This window comes from Dipodomys spectabilis, unplaced genomic scaffold (assembly GCF_019054845.1).
Source record: "Dipodomys spectabilis isolate Male_0828 unplaced genomic scaffold, ASM1905484v1 ptg000184l, whole genome shotgun sequence".
In the NCBI taxonomy this organism is placed as follows: domain Eukaryota; kingdom Metazoa; phylum Chordata; class Mammalia; order Rodentia; family Heteromyidae; genus Dipodomys; species Dipodomys spectabilis.
In genome coordinates, this window is record NW_024870861.1 from 197,587 (window position 1) to 218,936 (window position 21,350).

Consider the following 21,350-nt stretch of genomic DNA (forward strand, 5'->3'; position numbering starts at 1 on the left):
GCTGTGCCTTTGCCAGTGCTGTGGGTCACTGCGTTTCAGCACAGTGAAGTGCGCCCTGAACTTCCTTGGCTGGCCCAGTCTTTTCTCTACTCACCTGGGTGATCAATCCAATGTCAAGGAAGCTGGGAACTGTTGGCTCATGCCCATAATCCTAGCTACTTAGTGTTAAATTCTGAGGATTGCAGTTCCAAGTCAGCCCAGGCAGGAATGTCTCTGAGACTTATTTCCAATTAAGCAGCAAAAAGAAGTGGACTGTGGCTCAAGTGGTAGAGGGCTAGCCTTGAGCACAAAAGCTCAGGTACAGCACCCAGGCCCTGAGTTAAAGCCCCAGTACTGGGTTCAACATATCCATGTAATGTTGAGTCATTTGCTACTTTAGGTAACCAGGTAACCTTGAGGCTGGGTTTGTGTGGATGGTCTTGTGTGGCTGTCTTTGGCCAAGTGCCACTTTCGTCTAGTGGGAATATGGTAAGTTGGGAATTACTGAGTTAGGCGTTATGGGTTAAAGGCTGTAAACCCGCAAACAGAATGAAGTCTCTGCTGCTGTGCAGATGATGAGCCAGGGAACAGTATTCTATTACACTCGACCTGCTGTTGCTGCTGCTGAGTGCATGAACAAGATGCTTTATAAACAAATGCTGAGGGAAAATTTGTGTGCTTAATATTTAGCTGATATCAACACCTGTAAAATAAAGTGGAAGGAAGGTTTCCCAGACAAAACTTCAGCTAGCCTGCATGGATTTCTAGAGGAAGTGAGACACACATATCCAATTTCCTCTAAAGCCCCAGAGCTGAGGTATTGTTCAATGCTGCAAAACATTGTTAAGTTCTGGGGGCTGGGAAGGTGGCTTAGTGGTAGAGTGCTTGCCTTGCATGCATGAGGCCCTGGGTTCGATTCCCCAGCACCACATACGCAAAAAGAAGGCGGAAGTGGCACTGTGGCTCAAGTGATAGAGCGCTAGCCTTGAGCTGAAGAGCTGAGGGACAGCGCCCAGGCCCAGAGTTCAGCCCCCCCCCAAAAAAACAAACAAACATTTGCTAAGTTCTGTTGAAGATATTAGTTTTGTGTTGAGTTTCAGTCTTTACTGTAAACACTCTCCCTTTTTTTTTCTTACCAATGAAACCACTGGGAGCAAGGTGTTCAGGCCTTTAAAATGGCAGCAGAGATCCTTATACCACTGGGAACTGTCAGCCAAACAGCCCATTTTCTGACCATCAGTTGTATGACCTTAGTACCAGACAGACTGGACCCTGGTCACCGTGGGGACACTTCACCTGCAGTGAGTCGTCTTGAATTGAAGCCTCTATTCTTGGTCCAGGATGCCTTGCCCCAGTCAGGACCAACCACTCTACATAACCAACAGCAGTCTTAGAAGGATACACTGAGTCTCAAGTGAACATTAGATGGCCCTTGAGCTAAGGGAAGGATGGAGGAGAAGCAATAACTCAGAAAGCCAGCGACGGATGCAATGTGGAATTAGAGGTGGATTCCTATGCAGGGCCTATACTTGGTGCAAATACAATCATTTGCATGACATACCTATGGCACCCCTGGTTATATAGTAAGACCCCTATTTGCAGATTTACTGAAGACTTTTGATTAACAAAAAAAAAAAGAATATTAAGAGAAATTTAGAAAAATTCCCATGCAAGCATTATTTAGTTTAGCTGATAAAGAGAAGCTCTCAGTCTTGCATTACTGTTATGTTGTGTTTAAATAGTTGTGTGTACTGTTTTTGGACCCTTAATTTTGTTAAAAACTTGTCTTCTTAAAGGCAAATTGTGCCCAAAGACAATTTGAGTGAAGATGACAATTTCAAGTTTGTTGAAAGGCAGCATATCTTTAGAAGTTGCCTGCTGTTGTAGGGTAGATGAACCAAGCTTCTGCAGTACAGCACTTAACACTGATCCTTGTAAGAGGCAACAAATGGTGCTTTTGCTGGGCCCATGAAGTAGCTAAAAGAATGAAAGCTTGGCACCCCAACCCCTGCTTCGCATCTGTGCCCTTGGATCTAAGCCACTCTCTCCAGTCACCTCCAAGGACAGGACTTACTTAAGCATCTTGTACCAAAAGGGCAGCTGACTGGAAAACAAGCAATGCCTCATGGGTTTACCCCTTTCTAGTGGTCAGAGTGTCAAGGGGAAGATTTTCATGCTTAGTTCAGGGAAAAAAAAGTGTTGGGGAAGATGAGGTAGGCCATCAAAGGTTTGCTAAGGTGAGGTCCTCTGAACTCCACCTGGACTGACAGCCATGAGGCAGCTCCCATGCTCAGGAATAGCCCCCTACAGAAAACAATCTGCTCTTGCTGCCAACGGGCCATAAGTGTCCCACACAACCACAAGCAGGGATTAAGAGGGAGACTGCAGCAGAAAAAGCAGCACTAAGATTTGGACTGTCCACCTGGGCTATTTACTGATGGGTGGACCCTTGATCTGCTCAGGCAGACCATATACTCTTGTATATACTGTTTCCAGGTGCTTTTGTTAAAGTCAGCAATGCCATTTTCTTGGTCAGTACTAGGGCTTGGACTCAAGGCCTCACACTCACTTGGCTTGCTTGCTCACAACTGGTGCTCTGCCACTTGAATCATGCTTTCAGTCCAGCATTTTCCTGGTTGACTGCAGATGGACTCATAACAGATTTTTCTGTCTGGACTTCATGTGTCCACCAGTGCCAGCCATGCAATGTCTGTTATTAGGCAAAGCTTTTAAGTTTCTTCAATTTGTCCATGTGGAGGCAAAAGCAAGTATACTATCTAACAAATTGGAACGTCTAAGTATAATCATTACCAAAAGGGAAAATTATCCTCAAAACACGTTCAACTAGAAGGCGATTCCAAGAACATGATGGCTAGCGCGCCCACCTGCCCCTTCATTCATCACCATTCAGTAGCCCTTCTCTGGGCCTAGATCAGTAGCACATTTCTTGACAACGATGCTGAGTTGTCTAAGACTTTCATCACATTATCTTCTGCTGCAGAAATCTGGGACACAAAATGTGTTGATACTTGAGGGGAAATGTGATGGGAATTTGTGAAACAGAAGAGTTTGACATACATTTTTTTTTTTTATTATTTACTTATTTGCCAATGACAAGAATAAACTGGATGAACTAAAAAAACAAAGCCATCCACATATACAGTCTTACTCTTTATTCCTTCTTTTGTGTGTGTGTGTGTGTGTGTGTGTGTAGGGTAAAAGGTTCCACTTCTAAATGATGTTTCCATCTGTACACTCTAAGAAATAAACAGGAAACCACTCCCCACCTCCCGGCTTAGAACAGGTGCGGAGAATAGCACACAGCCATGGCTCAGGGGTGGGAGGAACAAGGGTGTTCTGAGGTCACAAAAAGCGCTCTGCAGCATGCGATGATGAGGCTGGCACACTTAGTTGCATCGGGGGCCGGCATCACGGCATGGACAGTGTTCCAGGCCACACTATGAGCTTTCCTTAGGGAAAAACATCTTTTCCTCAACTAGAACTGTCACAGGTTAAAGCCACAGGACTTTATTCATTGTTTAATCTTCTGGTGACAGGATTTCTTTGAAGCAGAATCTGAATATACATAAAAATGAGATTAAATGAGTTTACATTTTTTTTTTCTTTTTGTCGGGTCATGGGGCTTGAACTGTGGTCCTGGGCACTGTCCTTGATCTCTTCAGTTCAAGGCGAGTGCTCTACCACTTGAACCACAGTGCAACTTCCGGTTTTCTGGTGGTTTATTAGAGATAAGAGTCTCATGGACTTTCCTGCCTGGGCTGGCTTTGAACTGCAATCCTCAGATCTCAGCCTCTTGAGTAGCTAGGATTACAGGCATGAGCCACTGGAGCCCAACAGTTTACATGTCTTTTAAGAATAATCTAACAATTTCCAAACACTATCACTAAATTCATCTGAATTTTGTAAGAAATTTATGTTCTAAAGTAGTTTAAATTATGATGGTTAAGAAGCACTGGACAGTCTGGGCATCAGTGGCTCATGCCTATAATCCTGCCTTCTCCAAAGTCTGAGATCCTCAGAGACAGTGCCCAGGCCCTGAGTTCAAGTCTCAGGACCAGCACAAAATAACAACAAAAACCCAAGTGCATGCAAGGCCTTGAGTTCAAACTCAAATACAGACACAGATTCAGAGACACACATGCACCCTCACTAGAGAAATTATATGCTGGCCAAAACATAAATCTTCTTTAATAGAGTAAGGAAAAATATAAAAAGGCCCAGAGCCTTCATTCACACTCTTTGTACTGTCAAGATTGAAACTGGCCGGGCACTGATGGCTCAGGCCTGTAATCCTAGCTACTCAGGAGACTGAGATCTGAGGATCATGATTCAAAGCCAGCCCAGACAGGAAAATCTGTGAGACTCTTATCTCCAATAAACCACTCAGAAAACCGGAACCGGCGCCAGGGCTCAAGTGGTAGAGCGCTTGCCTAGACCTGAAGAGCTGAGGGACAGTGCCCTGGCCCAGAGTTCAAGCCCCAGGACCAACCAAAAAAAAAAAAAAAAAAAAAAAGGAAAGTAACAGTAGCTAATATGTTAATGTGATACTAACATTCTTCTCTTCATTATTTCACATATTTAGGGAATAGCTACATATTTATATATTTTATTTTTTTGGGGGGGTGGGGCTTGGGGCTTGAACTCTGGGCCCAGGTGCTGTCCCTGAGCTCTTCCGCTCAAGGAGAGTGCTCTACCACTTGACCCACAGGGCCACTTCCAGTAATATATTTTTTAATGTTCAAGAAGGATTTTTTACCTGGTAGCACCCCTGCCAGTCGTTGCTGGATCATTTCTAGATGGTGAATATATTCTGTCAATGAGTGTTCTGGATCTTGAGAAGCAGTCAAGGATCTTCCTAACCTTGAATTTGGGGATGAAGTAGATCTTCAAACAAATCACCACATCAGAGAGAAAGAAAAAAGATGAGAGGGGAGAACAACAACAAAACAAAACAGCTGAGGCTCCTCAGGTGGAGCTGTGGAGAGGGCAGACCTGGGGCCTGACGTGGCACCCCAGGGCCATCTCTGTCACATCCCTCGTCTCTTTAAGGAGTATATTCCTGCTTGCTTAGTGGTAATCAGGACTGAGTCAGGGCCTTACCCTTGCGAGGCAAGGTATTCTACCAGCTACTACACCCTAACCCTCCATCTCTATCACGTCTCGCAGCTAAAATGAGCAGAAACAACTGTGCATTATTTCATTTACTAAATCTTTGTGTATGCCCTGTCACCCAAATTAGATTGTACATAACCCCAAACCCAGTACCTGCCCCAGTTCACCCACCCACCTGCTCCTGCATAGGCAAAAAACCCCTTCCACCCTTCCATCCTCACCTTCAAGCCCCTGATGATGATCCCAGGGAGCATTTCCTGTGTCCCTTTTTGCTCTCATCCCAATGAGTTTCCAGACCTCTTCAGGGTCAGGAACAGGCCTTACCTTCCAGACAGCATGCACACCGAAGAGACCTCTGCCACCACAGAGTTGACACTGACCCGCTTCAAACCGCGGGACCCTCAGGCCCTCACAGACTCAAGGCTATGTTCTCTGCAATGCTCTGGGCTGGGTCAAAGCCAGAATATTTGAAAGTGTCTGGGCACCATCAGGAAAAGCCACAGCATCTCAACTGACCTTTTCAGGGAGGGGGTGGCTGACAGCCCAGCGCCATGTGCAGAGTCCTTGGCAGGGCCTGAAGACACATCCCGAGTAGGCAAGGACTCTCTGGCTTCAGATGAAGACTGCTGCCGCCGTGATGCTCGGAATCCTTTCCCAAAACAAGCAATTATTAGGGAAAGAAATGGTATGTTGTAGGAAGAAGGCCCGTCTATAAAAACATGAGACTTAAGAGTCTCTTAGGCTGGAAGGTGGCTCAGTGGTAGAGTGCTTGCCTTGCATGCATGAGGCCCTGGGTTCATTCCTCAGCACCACATAAGCAAAAAGAAAAAAGCCGGAAGTGACACTGTGGCTCAAGTGGTAAAGTGCTAGCCTTGAGCTGAAGAGCTGAGAGACAGCGCCCAGGCCCAGAAACTCTCTAGCAATTTCAAAGGAAAATTTAGAGTATCTAAGTTATGATTTTTTTTTTTTTTGGGGGGGGGGGGGGGTGTTGGTCATGGGGTTTGAACTCTGGGCTTGGGCGCTGTCCCTGCACTCTTCAGGGCAAGGCAAGTGCTCTACCACTTGAGCCACAGCGCCATTTCCGATTTATTTCCGGTTTATTGGAGATGAGTGTCACAGACTTTGCTGCCCGGGCTGGCTTTGAACCGCCATCCTCAGATCTCAGCCTCCTAAACAGCTAGGATTACAGGCATGAGCCACTGGCACCCAGCTAAATTATGACATATTTTAAGTTCTGATCGCCTGTGTCCTATCTGAAAAAACTGACCCTGACCCAGCATCTTATGAGTGGCCCATGGCTGGTGGTACCCTCAGGAGCACCTTAAGTGTGACACAGGGAGGCTGTCCTACCTCTACAAGAGGCAGGAACCTGGATACCATGAGGTGTAGCATGGAGGGAGTGTCTTCCTCACGACCTCGACGACAGCGATACCTACATGGTCTAGTCACTGTGATCACTGCTGACCTGAGAAGGCCAGAGGGTGGGGACATGCTTTGTGTCCTCTGGGCTGAGTAGAGAGGACTCTCACATCTGACACCAGAGTCTAGAAAACGACTTTGCAAACTGGTCTGCTTGTCCTTGGACCCAGCTGTCCACTGGACCAATTAGTTGTGCACTGCACTGGGGAAGGCAGCAGCACATAGGCCTAGAGGAAAGGTCTGACTGAGCCTTGCAAGGCAAGCATGATGTGCCAAAACAAAGGTGTAACATAACCAGCATAACTTCAGCTACTCTGGAGAACAAGGACATCACTGTCACTGACTCACTGACTGACTGTGCAGAACCCCTGTGCTCACTGTCACTCACACACTGACTGTGCAGAACCTCTGTGCTCACTGTCACTCACTGACTGTGCAGAACCTCTGTGCTCACTGTCACTCACTCACTGACTGTGCAGAACCTCTGTGCTCACTGTCACTCACACACTGACTGTGCAGAACCTCTGTGCTCACTGTCACTCACTCACTGACTGTGCAGAACCTCTGTACTCACTGTCACTCACTCACTGACTGTGCAGAACCTCTGTGCTCACTGTCACTCACTGACTGTGCAGAACCTCTGTGCTCACTGTCACTCACTGACTGTGCAGAACCTCTGTGCTCACTGTCACTCACTCACTGACTGTGCAGAACCTCTGTGCTCACTGTCACTCACTGACTGTGCAGAACCTCTGTGCTCACTGTCACTCACTCACTGACTGTGCAGAACCTCTGTGCTCACTGTCACTCACTCACTGACTGTGCAGAACCTCTGTGCTCACTGTCACTCACACACTGACTGTGCAGAACCTCTGTGCTCACTGTCACTCACTCACTGACTGTGCAGAACCTCTGTGCTCACTGTCACTCACTCACTGACTGTGCAGAACCTCTGTGCTCACTGTCACTCACTCACTGACTGTGCAGAACCTCTGTGCTCACTGTCACTGACTGTCACTGACTGTGCAGAACCTCTGTGCTCACTGTCACTCACTCACTGACTGTGCAGAACCTCTGTGCTCACTGTCACTGACTGTCACTGACTGTGCAGAACCTCTGTGCTCACTGTCACTCACTCACTGACTGTGCAGAACCTCTGTGCTCACTGTCACTCACACACTGACTGTGCAGAACCTCTTTGCTCACTGTCACTCACTCACTGACTGTGCAGAACCTCTGTGCTCACTGTCACTCACACACTGACTGTGCAGAACCTCTGTGCTCACTGTCACTGACTGTCACTGACTGTGCAGAACCTCTGTGCTCACTGTCACTCACTGACTGTGCAGAACCTCTGTGCTCACTGTCACTCACTCACTGACTGTGCAGAACTCCTGTGCTCGCGGTCACTTACTCACTGACTGTTCTCAACCCCTGTGCCTGCTGCAACTGACTGACTGCAGTGCACTTTTGGTGCTCCTTGTTCTCATGCTGTGACTGCAGTGACTGAACTTCCTAGTTTTCTTACTGTGTGTTAACATGTTCCACTAAAGTCTTCATGGCAACACTATGGCAAACAGGAAGAAAGGCTAATGGATCAGCTTAATGATGATCTAAGCTCACCTGGACGCAAAGCTTTGCCTTGTGCTAGAGCTCCTTTCCGATCAACTTCTTGCCATTTCCTAACCAAAAAACGTAATCTACAAAGCAGGAAGACAAAAACACATTTAAGAATAAGAAATAACAAAAAATAAAATTTTAAAACAAAACAAAAAAGAATGCACAAATAAGCTGGGCACCCAGTGGCTCACTTCTATAATCCTAGCTACTCAGGAGGCTAAGATCTGGGGGTAGCAGTTCAAAGCCAGCCTAGACAGCAAAGTCTGTGAGATTCTGATCTCTAATTAAATACCAAAGAGTTGTGGCTCGAGTGCTATCCTTGAGCAAAAAGCCCAGGGATACTGCCCAGGCCCTGAGTTCAAGCTCCAGAACTGACATACAAAAAGAGTAGCGCAAATATAAAAGGCACAGTACCACCCTAACATGACTGACCAGCACTGGCCCCACTGCCTACAGTACACACAGAGCACCACTGTCTGGGTCAGTCAACGGGACCAAGATAGGCACACACAGAGACTGCTGGCCAAGCTGGCACATGGCACACAAACTTTCCCAATGCCACAGCCAACACCCAGATGAAGCCACCTTTGTCCCTAATATTGCCCATGCAACTGGGCCAAAATGTCACCAAAGCTTAGTCTAGTTTGATCAGACCCCAGTTCAAATTTGTCTGTGCCAGCAGTAACTAGGAAAAGCACACTGCTCCCACCTGGTCTTCCGTGTCTTCTGGGCTTCAGCCTCATTCAGATACTTAGCAACAGTTATGCACAGCACAATCTGTCTCTGTCTTTCCCTCTCCCTCCAGACAGGGTCTCCCTATGTAGCCCAACTGGCCTTGAGCTCAGGGGGTCAGTAGGCAGCACCAGTGGATCAAGGAAGTAGGTGGTCAGCATGGTATGTATGAGGGGCCCTGATGGCCCTGGTAGCGTGATCTGCAGACAAGGAGCATACGATAAGCACCTTCACGGCCCCTCAGAGGCAGCCCCCTCATGTGGGCAGAGGCCAACTGACTGAGGGACTACTGGCCTTGCCTCTTCATGAAGAAAGCCTGGGAAGCAGCCTCTCAGCCTGCTCCCCTTTGCCCATCACGCACTCAAGCACCACCTGGAAGGGAACATTCTCCCACAGATTTGGATGGACAGATGGGTACGTGGACAGTGGCCTAATGTCAGGACTCAGGTGTCCTGAGGCTTAAGCAGGCCCAAGCCCAGCCTCCTCCTGCCTCGTCCACCCCGCCAGGCCTCTCCTATCCCTCTCTGTCGGCAGCCACCTATGCACATTCCCTAAAGCAGTCTAGGAGCCTGGCGTGGTCTTAGGAAGGAACCTGTGGGCAGCAGCAGGAAGATACATGGTACTTGGGGAAACAAATGGGTTAGAAATTCAACAAACTTAAAACAATACCATGACATGAATTTTTACCACTGCTACTTTTGAAATAAAAGTTCCTATAGCAGGAAGCTATATTCATTGCAGAAAGGAGCCATGTGCAAATGGCTAGGGAGCACAAACAATGCTTCCAAAAAAAACCTAGAGGATGGATGTGAGGTGGACAGGACTTGGACCACAAGGCCCTTGGTGGCTGGTCAGGTCCCAGAAGTGCTTAGGCTCAAGGCTGGTATACTCTCAGTGCCAAGCATATTTTCACGCACCTGGACTTCTCTTCTAGGCCACAAATCTAACCAAAACACATAAACACTGCCAGGCATTTTATTCATCCATCAGAAAGAATACTATGTCATCTGTAAAGAAATACAAGGACTTGAAAAAAATTACACTAGGTGAAACCAGGCTCAGAGAGACAAATGGTGCACATTTTCTCTCACATACGGAATTAGATATAAATTAGAAATATGTGTAAAAACAAAGCTGGGCACTGGTGGTGGCTCACGCCTGTAATCCTAGTTACTCAGGGGGCTGAGAGCTGAGGATCATGGTTTGGAGCCAGCCCAGACAGTAAAGTCCATAAGACTCTCACCTCCAATTAACTACTCATAAGAAGCTGGAAGTGGCACTGCAGTTCAAATGGTAGGAGCGCTAGCCTTGAGCACAAAGAGGCTCAGGGACAGTACCCAGGCCCTGCGTTCAAGCCTCAGGATCGGCAAAAAACAAACAAAAACCCCCACAGAAACCAAATTTGCAAAGCTAAATATGATTTTTAAACACCATTTCGTAACGCCTGTTGACAAAAAAAAAAAAAAATCCTGGAAAAAAACTTACTAGGAGCAAATTGGTCCTTATAATAACAAAACTCAAAATCTTTAGCTTCAGAAATGACAGTTGTAGGGGCTGGGAAGATGGCTCAGTGGTAGAGCGCTTGCCTTGCATGCATGAGGCCCTGGGTTCCATTCCTCAGCACCACATAGGCAAAAAGAAAAAAGCCGGAAGTGGCGCTGTGGCTCAAGTAGTAGTTGAGCTGAAGAGCTGAGGGACAATGCCCAGGCCCAGAGTTCAGGCCCCACGACCGGACTCCCCCCAACCCCCCAAAAAAAGAAATGACAGTTGTACACAATTTTTCTTTCTCTCTCTGCGATAGGGTCTACTATGAAGCCCAGGCTAGTCTCAAACTTGTAACCCTTCTAAATGCTGGGATTACAGGCATATACTATCATGCCTGGTTGCAGCACAACTTCTTAAAAACAAGTGTCATCTATATTTGTTTTAAGGCTTCCAAGGCCACTCATCTTGAAAACACTGTAGAGATTTGAGGAACAAAGCCACCTAAAACCCAAGAGCACTTGCTGTCCACCCTTGGGATGCAACAGCCATTACCTAAGCACCGCAATGACCACCCTGACGGCAGTGCGAAACTTCGTAAAAGGACGAGATGCAGTGACTTTCTTATCTGCTTTGGAAGGAAAAACCCCCAAATGAGCAATCATGGAGAGGGTTTCTTGTTCAGAATCTTGGAATCCACCAATCAGCAGTAAAAGATACTTCTTTTGATAAATCAGAGCTTTCCTAAAGCTCTCTGCTCTCAGATAATGCAAGTACAATTTTTCCATCTAAGAGAAGAAAGAAAGAAAAAAAAAAAATGGTAAGACTTAATACAAGGAAACAGAGATATTCTGGCTGATCCTGCCATTCAGTACAACTGTACAGCTAGCTTTTGTGTTGGTTCTGGTTATGTCACCCAGGCTGGCCTGAGGCCAAGCCCCTCCTGCCGCTGCCTCCTCCATGGGGGGATTACAGGTGTGTGTCACCGTGCTTGACTGTATAGTTCATTTTTACCAAAAAGCCAAATTACTTGTGTATTCACAAACTATCACTAACTCAGCCATGCACATTTGTAGCCAGAAACAGTCCTTTTGTTGAAAGATGAACTGGGTTTATCAGACCAAGTTCGATACAAATCTACTGTCCATAGCATCATTAAATGAACCCAGTGAAGACCCTTGAATTTCTCTCCAAGTAAGATACAAAACGGGCTCAGAAGTCTCATCGTGCATTCCAGAGGACATGAAGTAAGAAATGACACCATGTGCAAAATCGGAACTTCACAGTTTGAGATCCAAAACTTGAAAATCACTTTTCCTTCTGGTGGATTCCCAGCTAAGCCACACTCGATGCTACCAACCAGCTTATCACTGGAAGGGCTTTCTCTGGCTATAGAGACCATCTGATTCACTCAAGCACTACATTTTCCACCCTAAACCTTCATACAACCAGACCAAGTTTCAGATTCAAGTTGATGCTGTAACTTTCTTTCCTCATGGTGATCACTTTAGTGATACTGCCTTGGTCACTTGGTAGCAAACACAACCAGGAAATGAGGTTACCTCACTGTTCACAAAAATGCTTTTGCTTGCAATTCACCAGCACAGGTTATAAAGCACCACTGATGTGCTGCACCTCCAGCACCTCACGGGCTCAGTCTCACCCTGACGTGGCAGGTGTCTGTGTCCTCACTCACAGGCAGCGTGGGCTGTCCAAGGTTTGAGTGTCCTGGTGAAATCGGCAAAGCAGCCCCATCTTGCTTCCACGCACATCTGCCCGGCCTCTGTAACATACCAAAGCCAGCACTCTATAAAGTTGTTCTTAAGTAAGAACACCCTGAGCAAAATAATTAAGACAGGAGACACAGAAACCTCAAGGGAGGAAGGCATATTTTAAAGACCCTGTTGCTTCCATGACTGGCCAATGTCTTCTGACCAGACAGAGAGAGCTGGGGCATGCACGATGCTAGGTATACATCTCCCACAGGCCCGGATCCAAGAGCTGAACAAATGTGGAGTGCATACTATGTGTCTGTGTCCCTTGTTACCTTCAGCATCTTTTCTTTTCTTCTTTTTTTTTGTTGGTTGTGGGGCTTTCCTGGGGTGCTGTCCCTGAGCTCTTTTGCTCAAGGCTAGCACTCCACCATTTTGAGCCACAGCACCACTTCCAGTTTTCTTGGTAGTTATCTGGAGACAAGAGTCTCACAGACTTTCCTGCCTAGGCTGTCTTCAAACTGTGATCCTCAGATCTCAGCCTCCTGAGTAGCTAGGATTACAGGCCTGAGCCACGGGCACCCAGGTCAGCATCTTTTCAATGGTGGTCAAGTTATATATTACCACATCATTAATATTTAGGCTATACTTATGACCCACCATTTACACCATACACAAGAAACATTTTAGTAAAAACAAAGAAGTATCAACAAAGTAACTCCAAATTCTAAGCTTCAAGTCTTAAGTACCTTGGGTCTAGCAAATGCAAATACCTATTTCTGCTGCAGCACTATCAAATCACATATCTAAAGCTTCGTAGATGTGAGAGGAGTCACTCCAGACAGAGGCATGTACAAAAGAACTGACCAGCCACCAAACATCAGGGGCTCAAGATCCCTTCTTGTACACACCTGAAGGGGGACCCCGTGGTGAAAGAACAGAGAGGGCATCAGAGCCGATGTTCACGACCTGCCCTTCATGTGGCCAGCTGCCAGCACGGAGCAGTGAGGACAGCCATCAGGCAGGCTGGCCATGTCAACACACAAGCCCCCTCCTGTGGGCATACCAGAAGCCAAGATGCTGTGAGCCCAAAGCAGGCCCTGACAAGGGAGAAGTCAAAGAAGGTATGAGCTGTATAACTACAGAGTGCAGTTTCAGGAAAGAACCACTCTGGCAAAAGCAAGTCATATTGAACATGAAGGAGAAAGGTACTCTATCAGTTCATTTAAAGTCCACAGTCAATTCATGCATTCAAAGAAAATGTCATGATCTGGGAGAACACAGTGACTCATGCATGTAATTCCAGCTATTCAGGAGGTAGAGATTGGGAGGATCATGGTTTGAAGCCAACCCAGGCAAAAAGTGAGAATCATCTCAACAAAACAGAGCAAGATGGCATCTCCTTGTAATCTCAACTACAAGGGAAGCATAGGTAGGAAGTTACCAGCCTGGGGAAAAAAAAGTAAGATCCTATCTGAAAAATAACAATAAAGTCAAAAGAGCTGGGGGGCATGGCTCAAGTGGTAAAGTGACCGCCAAGGAAGCACAAAGGCCAAGTTTTTAAACCTCACTATTGCCAATAATAACACGGTAACAAATATTACCTGCTAATGATTATTCACACTCATATACAGTGTCCTACCAGTGACCAGAGTCACACAGGCCTAACATGGTGCCCTCCACACACAACTCCAAACCACCCGGAGCGAGCACCAGCAGCTTGAGAATGAGGTGCTCACAGTCCTCAGGCAATCCCAAGCTCCTCAAGTCTGGGGATTCCACCTGTGGGTCTGCCTGGCAGTCAGACCCAAGGCCATGGGTACAGAATTCCCATCACCTTTACCTATCAGCAAAGCTCCAGAGTAGACCAAGCAAAGAAGATACAGGTGGGCGAAAAAACAGACACACACTCTACTGCTAACCAGCAGAACAGCATGAGGAAGTTCAGATGACCATGAAAGACGGAACTTACGTGTCAAGCCAACTGTATAGATAGACAGCAGAGCCCTCCAGCACTCCCATGTGGACCTTCACCAAGAAAGACAAAATGATAGGACACAGAGCAACCCTTTTAGTTTTAGGGAGCTAAAATCAATCAAAACATTTTCTCACAATAATGGACTTACGCCCAAAATCGAAAGTAAGAGGTTATCTGCTTGGAAGTTAAAGAATATCCTAGTAAAATAAATAAATGCAAGGGGTAAAAAAGTGCCAGGAGAAACCACAACAATTTGAACTGAATTAAAATGAAACTAGAACATATGAAAACTGCAGCCGTGTGGAGGGAAACAGTACTGGGTGCTTATATGATACTTTTACAAAAACAAAGAGCAGAATGAAGGAAATAATACAAATTATCAAAAAGTCTACAGAGAATGCTATGAAACAGAAAAGCTAGTTGTTAGTGAGAAAAAATTAAAACTTGTACAAAAAGGCCACAACATGAGAAACTGTGATATAAGTGTTCTCTGCTGCTAGCTCCTGACAAAACTACCAAGAATCTTTGTCCTCTTATTTGGTCTCCAGTTCCTGACACAGAGGTCCCAAGGCCATCATCATTTCCTGAGTGAAAGGAGGGTCTTTAGTTCTAGTGAGGCCTCCTGAGAAGCTGGCAGCCTAGCATGGGGTCAGAGAATCAACCAGTCAACTGTGTAATTACAGACTCTTGATCAGATCACCAATGGCCAGTGTTTATTCCCGTTACTCCACCTTGACTACAAAGGAAGCTTCCATAAAAGCACAAGGTGGAGCTGGGCACCAGGGGTTCATGCCTATAATCCTAGCTACTTAGGAAGTTGAGATCTAAGGATCACAGTTCAATGCCAGCCCAGGTAGGAAAGTCCGTGAGGCTCTTATCTCCAATAAACCACTAGAAAACCAAAAATGGTGCTGTGGCTCAAGTGGTAGAGTGCTTGCCTTGAGCTGAAGAGTGGAGGGGCAGCGCCCAGACCCAGAGTTCAAGACCCATGATTGACCAAAAACAAAACAAAACAAAACACAAGGTGGTTGGGGACAGAGCTCCATAAGTCCCTACTTAGCATGCACAAGGCCCTGGTTTCAACATTCAGCACCTCCAAAAGACAAGACAAAACAAACAAGGACAGAGTGCAGGGAGTTTCTAGGTAGTTGGAAAAAACTATGTTAGGTGAAATCAGGCTCAGTGAGACAAACGGTGCATATTTTCTCACATATGGAATCAGATATAAATTATAAACATATATAAAAACAAAGCTCGGCACTGGTGGCTCACACCTGTAATTCTAGCTACTCAGGGGGCTGAGAGCTAAGGATCATAGTTTGGAGCCAGCCCAGGCAGCAAAGTCCATGAGACTCTCATCTCCAATAAATTACTCAGAAAAAGGCAGAAGTAGTGCAGTGGCTCAAGTGGTAGATCACTAGCCTTGAGCATAGAGGCTCAGGGACAGTGCCTAGGCCCTGAGTTCAAGGCCACAAAGTCTGGCACCAAAAAAAGAGAACTCTGAAAAATAAAGAACTAAGGGAAGGGCACAGTGGCTCATGTCTACAATCCCAGCTACTTAGGAGGTGGGATTGAGAGCATTAGTTTTTTGTTGTAGTTATTTGTTGCTTTTAAACAGAGAGGTAACAGAGCTTTTTTTAACCAAGAGAAATAAAGGCTGCTCAGAGGAGTGAGCAGTAGGACAGAAACCAGTTCTTCCAGCATCTTTTTTGTTTTGTTTTATTATAAAACTGATGTATAGTCTGGTTATAGTTACGTAAGTCAGGTAATGAGTACATTTCTTTTAAGATAGACTCATTCCTTCCTTCAGTCTCTCCCAGTTTTTCCCTCCCATCCCAAGCTTCAAGTTGCTTAGTTCACTTTCAACATAGTGTCCAATGAGTACCACGATGCATTTGTTCGCCCTTTGTTCCTCCATTTCTGTGCCTTCCCTTAACCTCCCAAAAACAGATAAGTGAACAAACAAGACCAAAAGAAAATAAAACAAAATCAGCAACACAGAAAAAAAAAACCCTCTTGTTCCCACTTCTTAGAGTTCATTTTATACGATCAGAGGCAACATAAATGTTGTGCCTTTCTCTGTGTGTGAGTGTCTAGTATCCTATATAATTTTCCATGTCCCGATGTAATTTTAGATCTAGCTTCCACATATGAGAGAAAATGGGAGCATCATAGTTTAAAGTCAGCCCGGAGAGAGAAAATAAGACCTCATCTCAATCAACTCGCTGGAACAGTGGCTTATGCCTGTCATACCAGCTATCTAAGAGGTTGTAGGTAGGAGGACTGCAGTCTTAGGCCAGCCTGGAGCAAAACCGTGAGACCTTTTCTGAAGAGTAACTAAGGGGAAAAGGGCTGGAGTGTGCCTCAAGTGGTACAGTACTTGCTAAGCAAGTACAAAGCCCTCACCTTATAATGCAAATTAAAATTCTCAAAACAAAAGACTAAGAAAACAGAAATTCATTTCAAAACAAAGATACTACTCTGGAACACTGAGCAAGAGTTCACTAGAAGGGACAAGGCCTGCAGGGACAAGCAGGTCTGGGAAGAGGCCCAGCTCTTCAGTTCTTGTCAAACAGCTGCCAGAGGGAACAGACGGTTACTATTTGGAGTCAGCTGGCAGGGGCTGTGTCCGAGTAGGCAGTACGTACACTCAGAGAACAGCCTCTCTGCACATGGTGCTTCAGAGTCCTCTCCAGCCTGGACACTGCCCTGCACAGCTCCGCTTTCTCCCGAGTAGCTGTGCTGACAGCTTGTGTAAGAGAGTTGTTGTCTTTCAGTAGCACATCCATGAGCTGGACTTGTAGCTCTGCTGTCACTTTTTTCTTGAGAAAAAGAAAACATACAAGTTTACCATAATTATAAATTATGTCACTATTTCAGTGATTATAATTTTAAACACATTTGGAGTTTGAAAGGAGGCTTACAGTGCTAAGTGTGGCTATCCATCCATGGGACAGGAAATAAGCTAATGTATCCTATCTCTTCTCAGTCCAGTACACAGTAGGATACAGGCCCATTACAAAATCTAAGAGTATCATAAACTCAGTCGGCACTTTACAATACCACTGCTTACTTTGAGGGGTCAAATGATCTCCACAACTTGAACCCTCAGCCTCCAGAGGGGTGGCATTGAAGAGAGGGATGGGACATGCCCCACCCACCATCCCATGACTGACAATCAGTAAGTGGAGGGCCAGCAGGTGGCGCAGCTTCCCTGACTCCAGACACCATGCTGTGATTTCACAAGTGTTGAGGATCTGTGAATATCTACAAAAGTCACTTGTGGTGAGCTTAGGACTTCCTGAAGGGTCAGGTTTGCATTCCTGAGGACAGTTCTCAGAAGAAACAGACAGAGCAGGCAGGCCTCTTGACCTCCCCAGAACAGAGTTACCACTCCTTTGGACCAGTGGCCTCTGAGGTAACCTGGACCTACAGTGAAGAACATCGAGATCGTATGTGTGCGTAGCACTGTTGAGCCCCAGAGAGCACAATATGGAAGTCATATGGCACCCACAAGGTCATACAGGGTAAGTAACCACTCAAACTCATCCACACAAGGGAGGAACCACTGATGAACAACCCAGCAGAAATCACAAGCTGCGACCGTGTGACCACCCTGCCCATGTGTGTGCACTCAGCACTGGCCCCTCTACCAAGGAGAGTGGTACCCCACAGCAGGAGGATCCCGCTGTACCTGGGAGGAGGCAGGCATGCTCAGCTCAGACTTCAGTTCCTCCAGCGTGTGGACTAAGGATGATACCGCCTTCTCATTGGATGATGTCCAGTCATTCATTGTCCTGTGAAGGTTCATACAGATCCAAATTACTATCACCCTCAGTAATTCAAGAGCTCTCTGCCACAGAGACAAAGGAAGTGCATGTGTGCACTATCCCTGAGACCCAGGAGCGCTGCCCTGAGCTCAGGGCTCGCACATGAGGGTGAGTGGCTTCAGCCAGCATTCCTGCCCATAAAGTGGGTCTGGGAAGCCTCTGACCTCAGCACAGCAGCAAAGCAGTCTGTAATCTGATCTGCAGCAGGGCCTGCAAACAGACACTCCTGAGAGGCTCAGAAACCTCTAGCTATCTGCCCTGGGCAGTGGTGCCTGGGTACTGTCATCCTCACGTTTCTGTGTTCCATTGGGATTCTGTTCTGTCCAACTACTAAAAGTGCTCTCCAAATTAAACCATTAAAGTATGCTGCTATATAAATTACACAGATGGGGAAAGTCCACTATCTGCATTTCTGCAGATAGGAAAAAGGCAAATACCTACATAACTTTTCTGCTCACTTTGCACCACAGGTACAACTCGAGAATGGGTGAGTTTGCAGCCTAAGTGTGAGTGGTCACCTGAGGCCCAACAGTGGTGTAGCTATGGCACCTCACTCTTGGTGAGCACAGGGCGGGAAGAGAACACAGGATGGGAGCAGCCATCCCAGTCCTTTGCCTGGTACAGGGGAGACCAATCTAAAGGAAACTTGGAAGACACAGTTGGATGTGCTGTGGCTCTCAAGATTTTTTTTCCCTACTGTAGAAAATAGTTTTGTTGGTGTCTTTCAGGAGGTCTCTGACTATTAGTTCACTCATGGGAGGAGAACTGGAGTGTCAGGCTATTAAAACACAGCTCTAGAATCAGAGATCGCCCACACTTCACAATGTAGTACAAACAGGTGTGTGAGGGGCTGGGGAGTGGTGCACTGGTGGTGCTCAGCACCACACACTCACACCTGTCCACGGTGTGGTTGACAAAGCTAGTCAGAAGCCCGGCCACACAGAGCAGCTGCTGCCTTATCTTCTCCAGCTCCTGCTGCTGCTCCTGGAGACGGCCCAAGTCCAGGGCACCCAGACGGGAGTCGTCACCCCAAGGGACCTCTTCTTTCCACCGCAGCTCTTTCACCTTCTGCTGAAGTTGCTTGATCTTATGCTCATCGCGTTGGTGCTGTAACTCTAATTCTCGCTGTTGGCAATAGCAAAAAATAACATAAGAAAGACCTCCTTCACAGTTTTCCACTTTGGTTAGGCCAAAAAATGCAGCAGTATACAAAGGAGGCCTCTGGCATACAAGACGGTGTCCTGAGGTGGTGATCACACTCTACTCTTGGACCCTCCAACAGGATCCTGCCAATGACTCCACTGAACCATTCAGCATCGCTGGGAGAGCTTTCTCCTCAGGCAGCCTAACAACACTTGTCTCGTCTTTGCTCTTGAGGATGACTAAGCTCCCGCCATTTATAAGGGAAGTCCTGTGCTGCTGATACAGGAAGGAGCTGCACTTATACTAGTGCATAGCCATGCATGTATACACAACTAGCTCAAATATTCCCTTCAGCACAAGCACATGCATCTAACTGTGTGCGCGCCTCTCAGGGGAGCCTGCACTGAGCACTAAGGACTGAGCTGCTGGCAGCCATCAACCTTCCTTTATGAAATGGAGGCGAGTGAGTCTGCTCAACGCTGCAGCATGGTGGAGGGACCAGGACTGTATTGGTTTCCAGGATTAATTTGTTGACAGGCACTGGAGCTGCCTGCACCAAGTTTGACTCTACACTGGGCAAGGAACTGGAGTTAAACAACCGTCAGGGAGAGGCAGCTCAGAGACATGTCCGGGATGGCCAAGGTAGCCTCAGAAAGGTCACTGGAGAATCCTAGTGGCACTATAGGAGACACAGTATGAAGAACTGGGAAAGCAGGAGATAGGCATAGATGAACCTACCGTAGTGAAACGAGACCCCAAGGCCAGACAGAAGAGCTGGAGAAGATCTGAGGGAATCCTTCTAATCTGCACACAATGCTCAGAGACAAGGAGTAAGATATACAAATGCCCCCTCCTGACAGCACCACCACAGCTTAAACTCCATCAGCAAGCAAATATTACTCTATCTTCCAGGTGAAGAAACTGAAGTTTGTACTGCTTAGAAGAGATGACTCTGGACTTGCAAGGCCCTCCTTGGGTCTCTGGAAACCCCGGATGGAAAATGGTTCTAGAGTGGGGTGCCAGTGGCTCAGGCCTACAATCCTATATTCAAGAGACTGAGACCTGGAGAATGGCAGTTTGAAACCAGCCTGGGCAGAAAAGTCTGCGAGGTTTCAGCTCTAATTAACCAAGCAAAACACTAGACTGAAGGCATGACTCAAGTGCTAGAGCACCAGCCATAAGCTGGTGTCATTCATTAAAAAAAAAAAAAAAAGCAACAAAAGGATTTGTTGGAAACTTCACATAAAGCTTGGGAGAAATTTCTAGCAAAGGACCACTGAGAACTACTCTAGCTCGAGAACTCGTCCAGGGACAAGAGCACCAAGATCCAGATCACAGCCACCTGTTGCACTGCAACTACACCGGGTTCTATCTAACCCAGAAGGAGCCCAGGGCTGCTTGACTGATGGTCTCTCTACACAACCTCCATGGCTGCAAACACTCCCAATGACCTCACTGTCATGCCTCCTACACTCCCTACTATCTACACTGTCTGCACTTCCTGCTGTCCACAGCTTCCTATGTCCACATTTCCATTACTCCACGATCCACACTGCCAATCTTCCAGCCATCACCACTGTCAACACTCGCACTGTCCACACCTTCAGTCTTCCCCACCACTGACACAGCCGACCTCCTTACCATCTACACACCTCCAAACATCTCCCTTTTCTCTGTATCTGCAAACCATCCTCCTATCTTTCTATAACTTCTAGTGATAAAATACTATTGTTTTGGAGGGTTTTTTTCTTTTAAAACAACAAGAAAATAGTCTCCTCTGCTTGTGTCATCAGGAAACTTGCTTGTATAACATCTTGTTATATAAGTGGGCACACACTGCATTTAGGACAGTGTATGAGTGTCCTAAATGGACAGTCTACAAAACAGGGCTGGCCCTGGCAAAGGGCAGGGACTGCTCAGCAGAGGCTCCACTGATAGATGAGAACTTTCTGAAACTATTATGACAGTTCCAACTTCTAGTATGCTCAAAACACTAAGGTGTCCAACTTAAACTGAGAAACTCAAAAGTATGTGAATTGTCTTGTGAAGTTAAAAAAGAATTATCAAAATGACATCACTGATATGAACTTACAAAACTAATACTGTAATATTTTGGGTTGACTTAACCTTGAAAATATTAAAAACCTGGAGCTTGGCTTTTAGAAGCAGATCTTCTTTTCTTAACTGGCTCATGGCAAGCTAAGACCTTGGAAAAGGACAGGCCACTGGCTTTACCTCTGTTGTTAAAAAACTTTTTTAAAACATCACAGAATATAAAAAGTTACGATTTTAAACAATACAAAACAAGTGCCAATCCAAAAG

The 21,350-nt window shown here is 46.3% G+C and overlaps 1 protein-coding gene across 4 annotated transcripts in view; it reads right to left on the minus strand.

Moving 5' to 3' along the window:
• Positions 1-3,137: 3,137 nt before the first annotated feature.
• Positions 3,138-21,350, minus strand: part of Pcnt (pericentrin) — a 101,955-nt gene continuing 83,742 nt past the window's right edge. For 2 of the 4 annotated variants that reach the window (XM_042695292.1, XM_042695290.1), the window contains 9 exons: positions 18,781-19,010; positions 17,750-17,852; positions 16,704-16,877; positions 12,029-12,148; positions 10,921-11,153; positions 8,155-8,231; positions 5,629-5,761; positions 4,757-4,884; positions 3,138-3,555 (listed from right to left, as the gene is read on the minus strand). In XM_042695292.1, coding sequence (XP_042551226.1) covers positions 3,512-3,555; positions 4,757-4,884; positions 5,629-5,761; positions 8,155-8,231; positions 10,921-11,153; positions 12,029-12,148; positions 16,704-16,877; positions 17,750-17,852; positions 18,781-19,010 — 1,242 coding nt within the window. In that variant the 3' untranslated portion in view covers positions 3,138-3,511. Of the gene's footprint in view, positions 3,556-4,756; positions 4,885-5,628; positions 5,762-8,154; positions 8,232-8,860; positions 9,084-10,920; positions 11,154-12,028; positions 12,149-16,703; positions 16,878-17,749; positions 17,853-18,780; positions 19,011-21,350 lie in introns of those variants that run through there. The other 2 variants (XM_042695291.1, XR_006149893.1) reach the window with 2 other exon arrangements.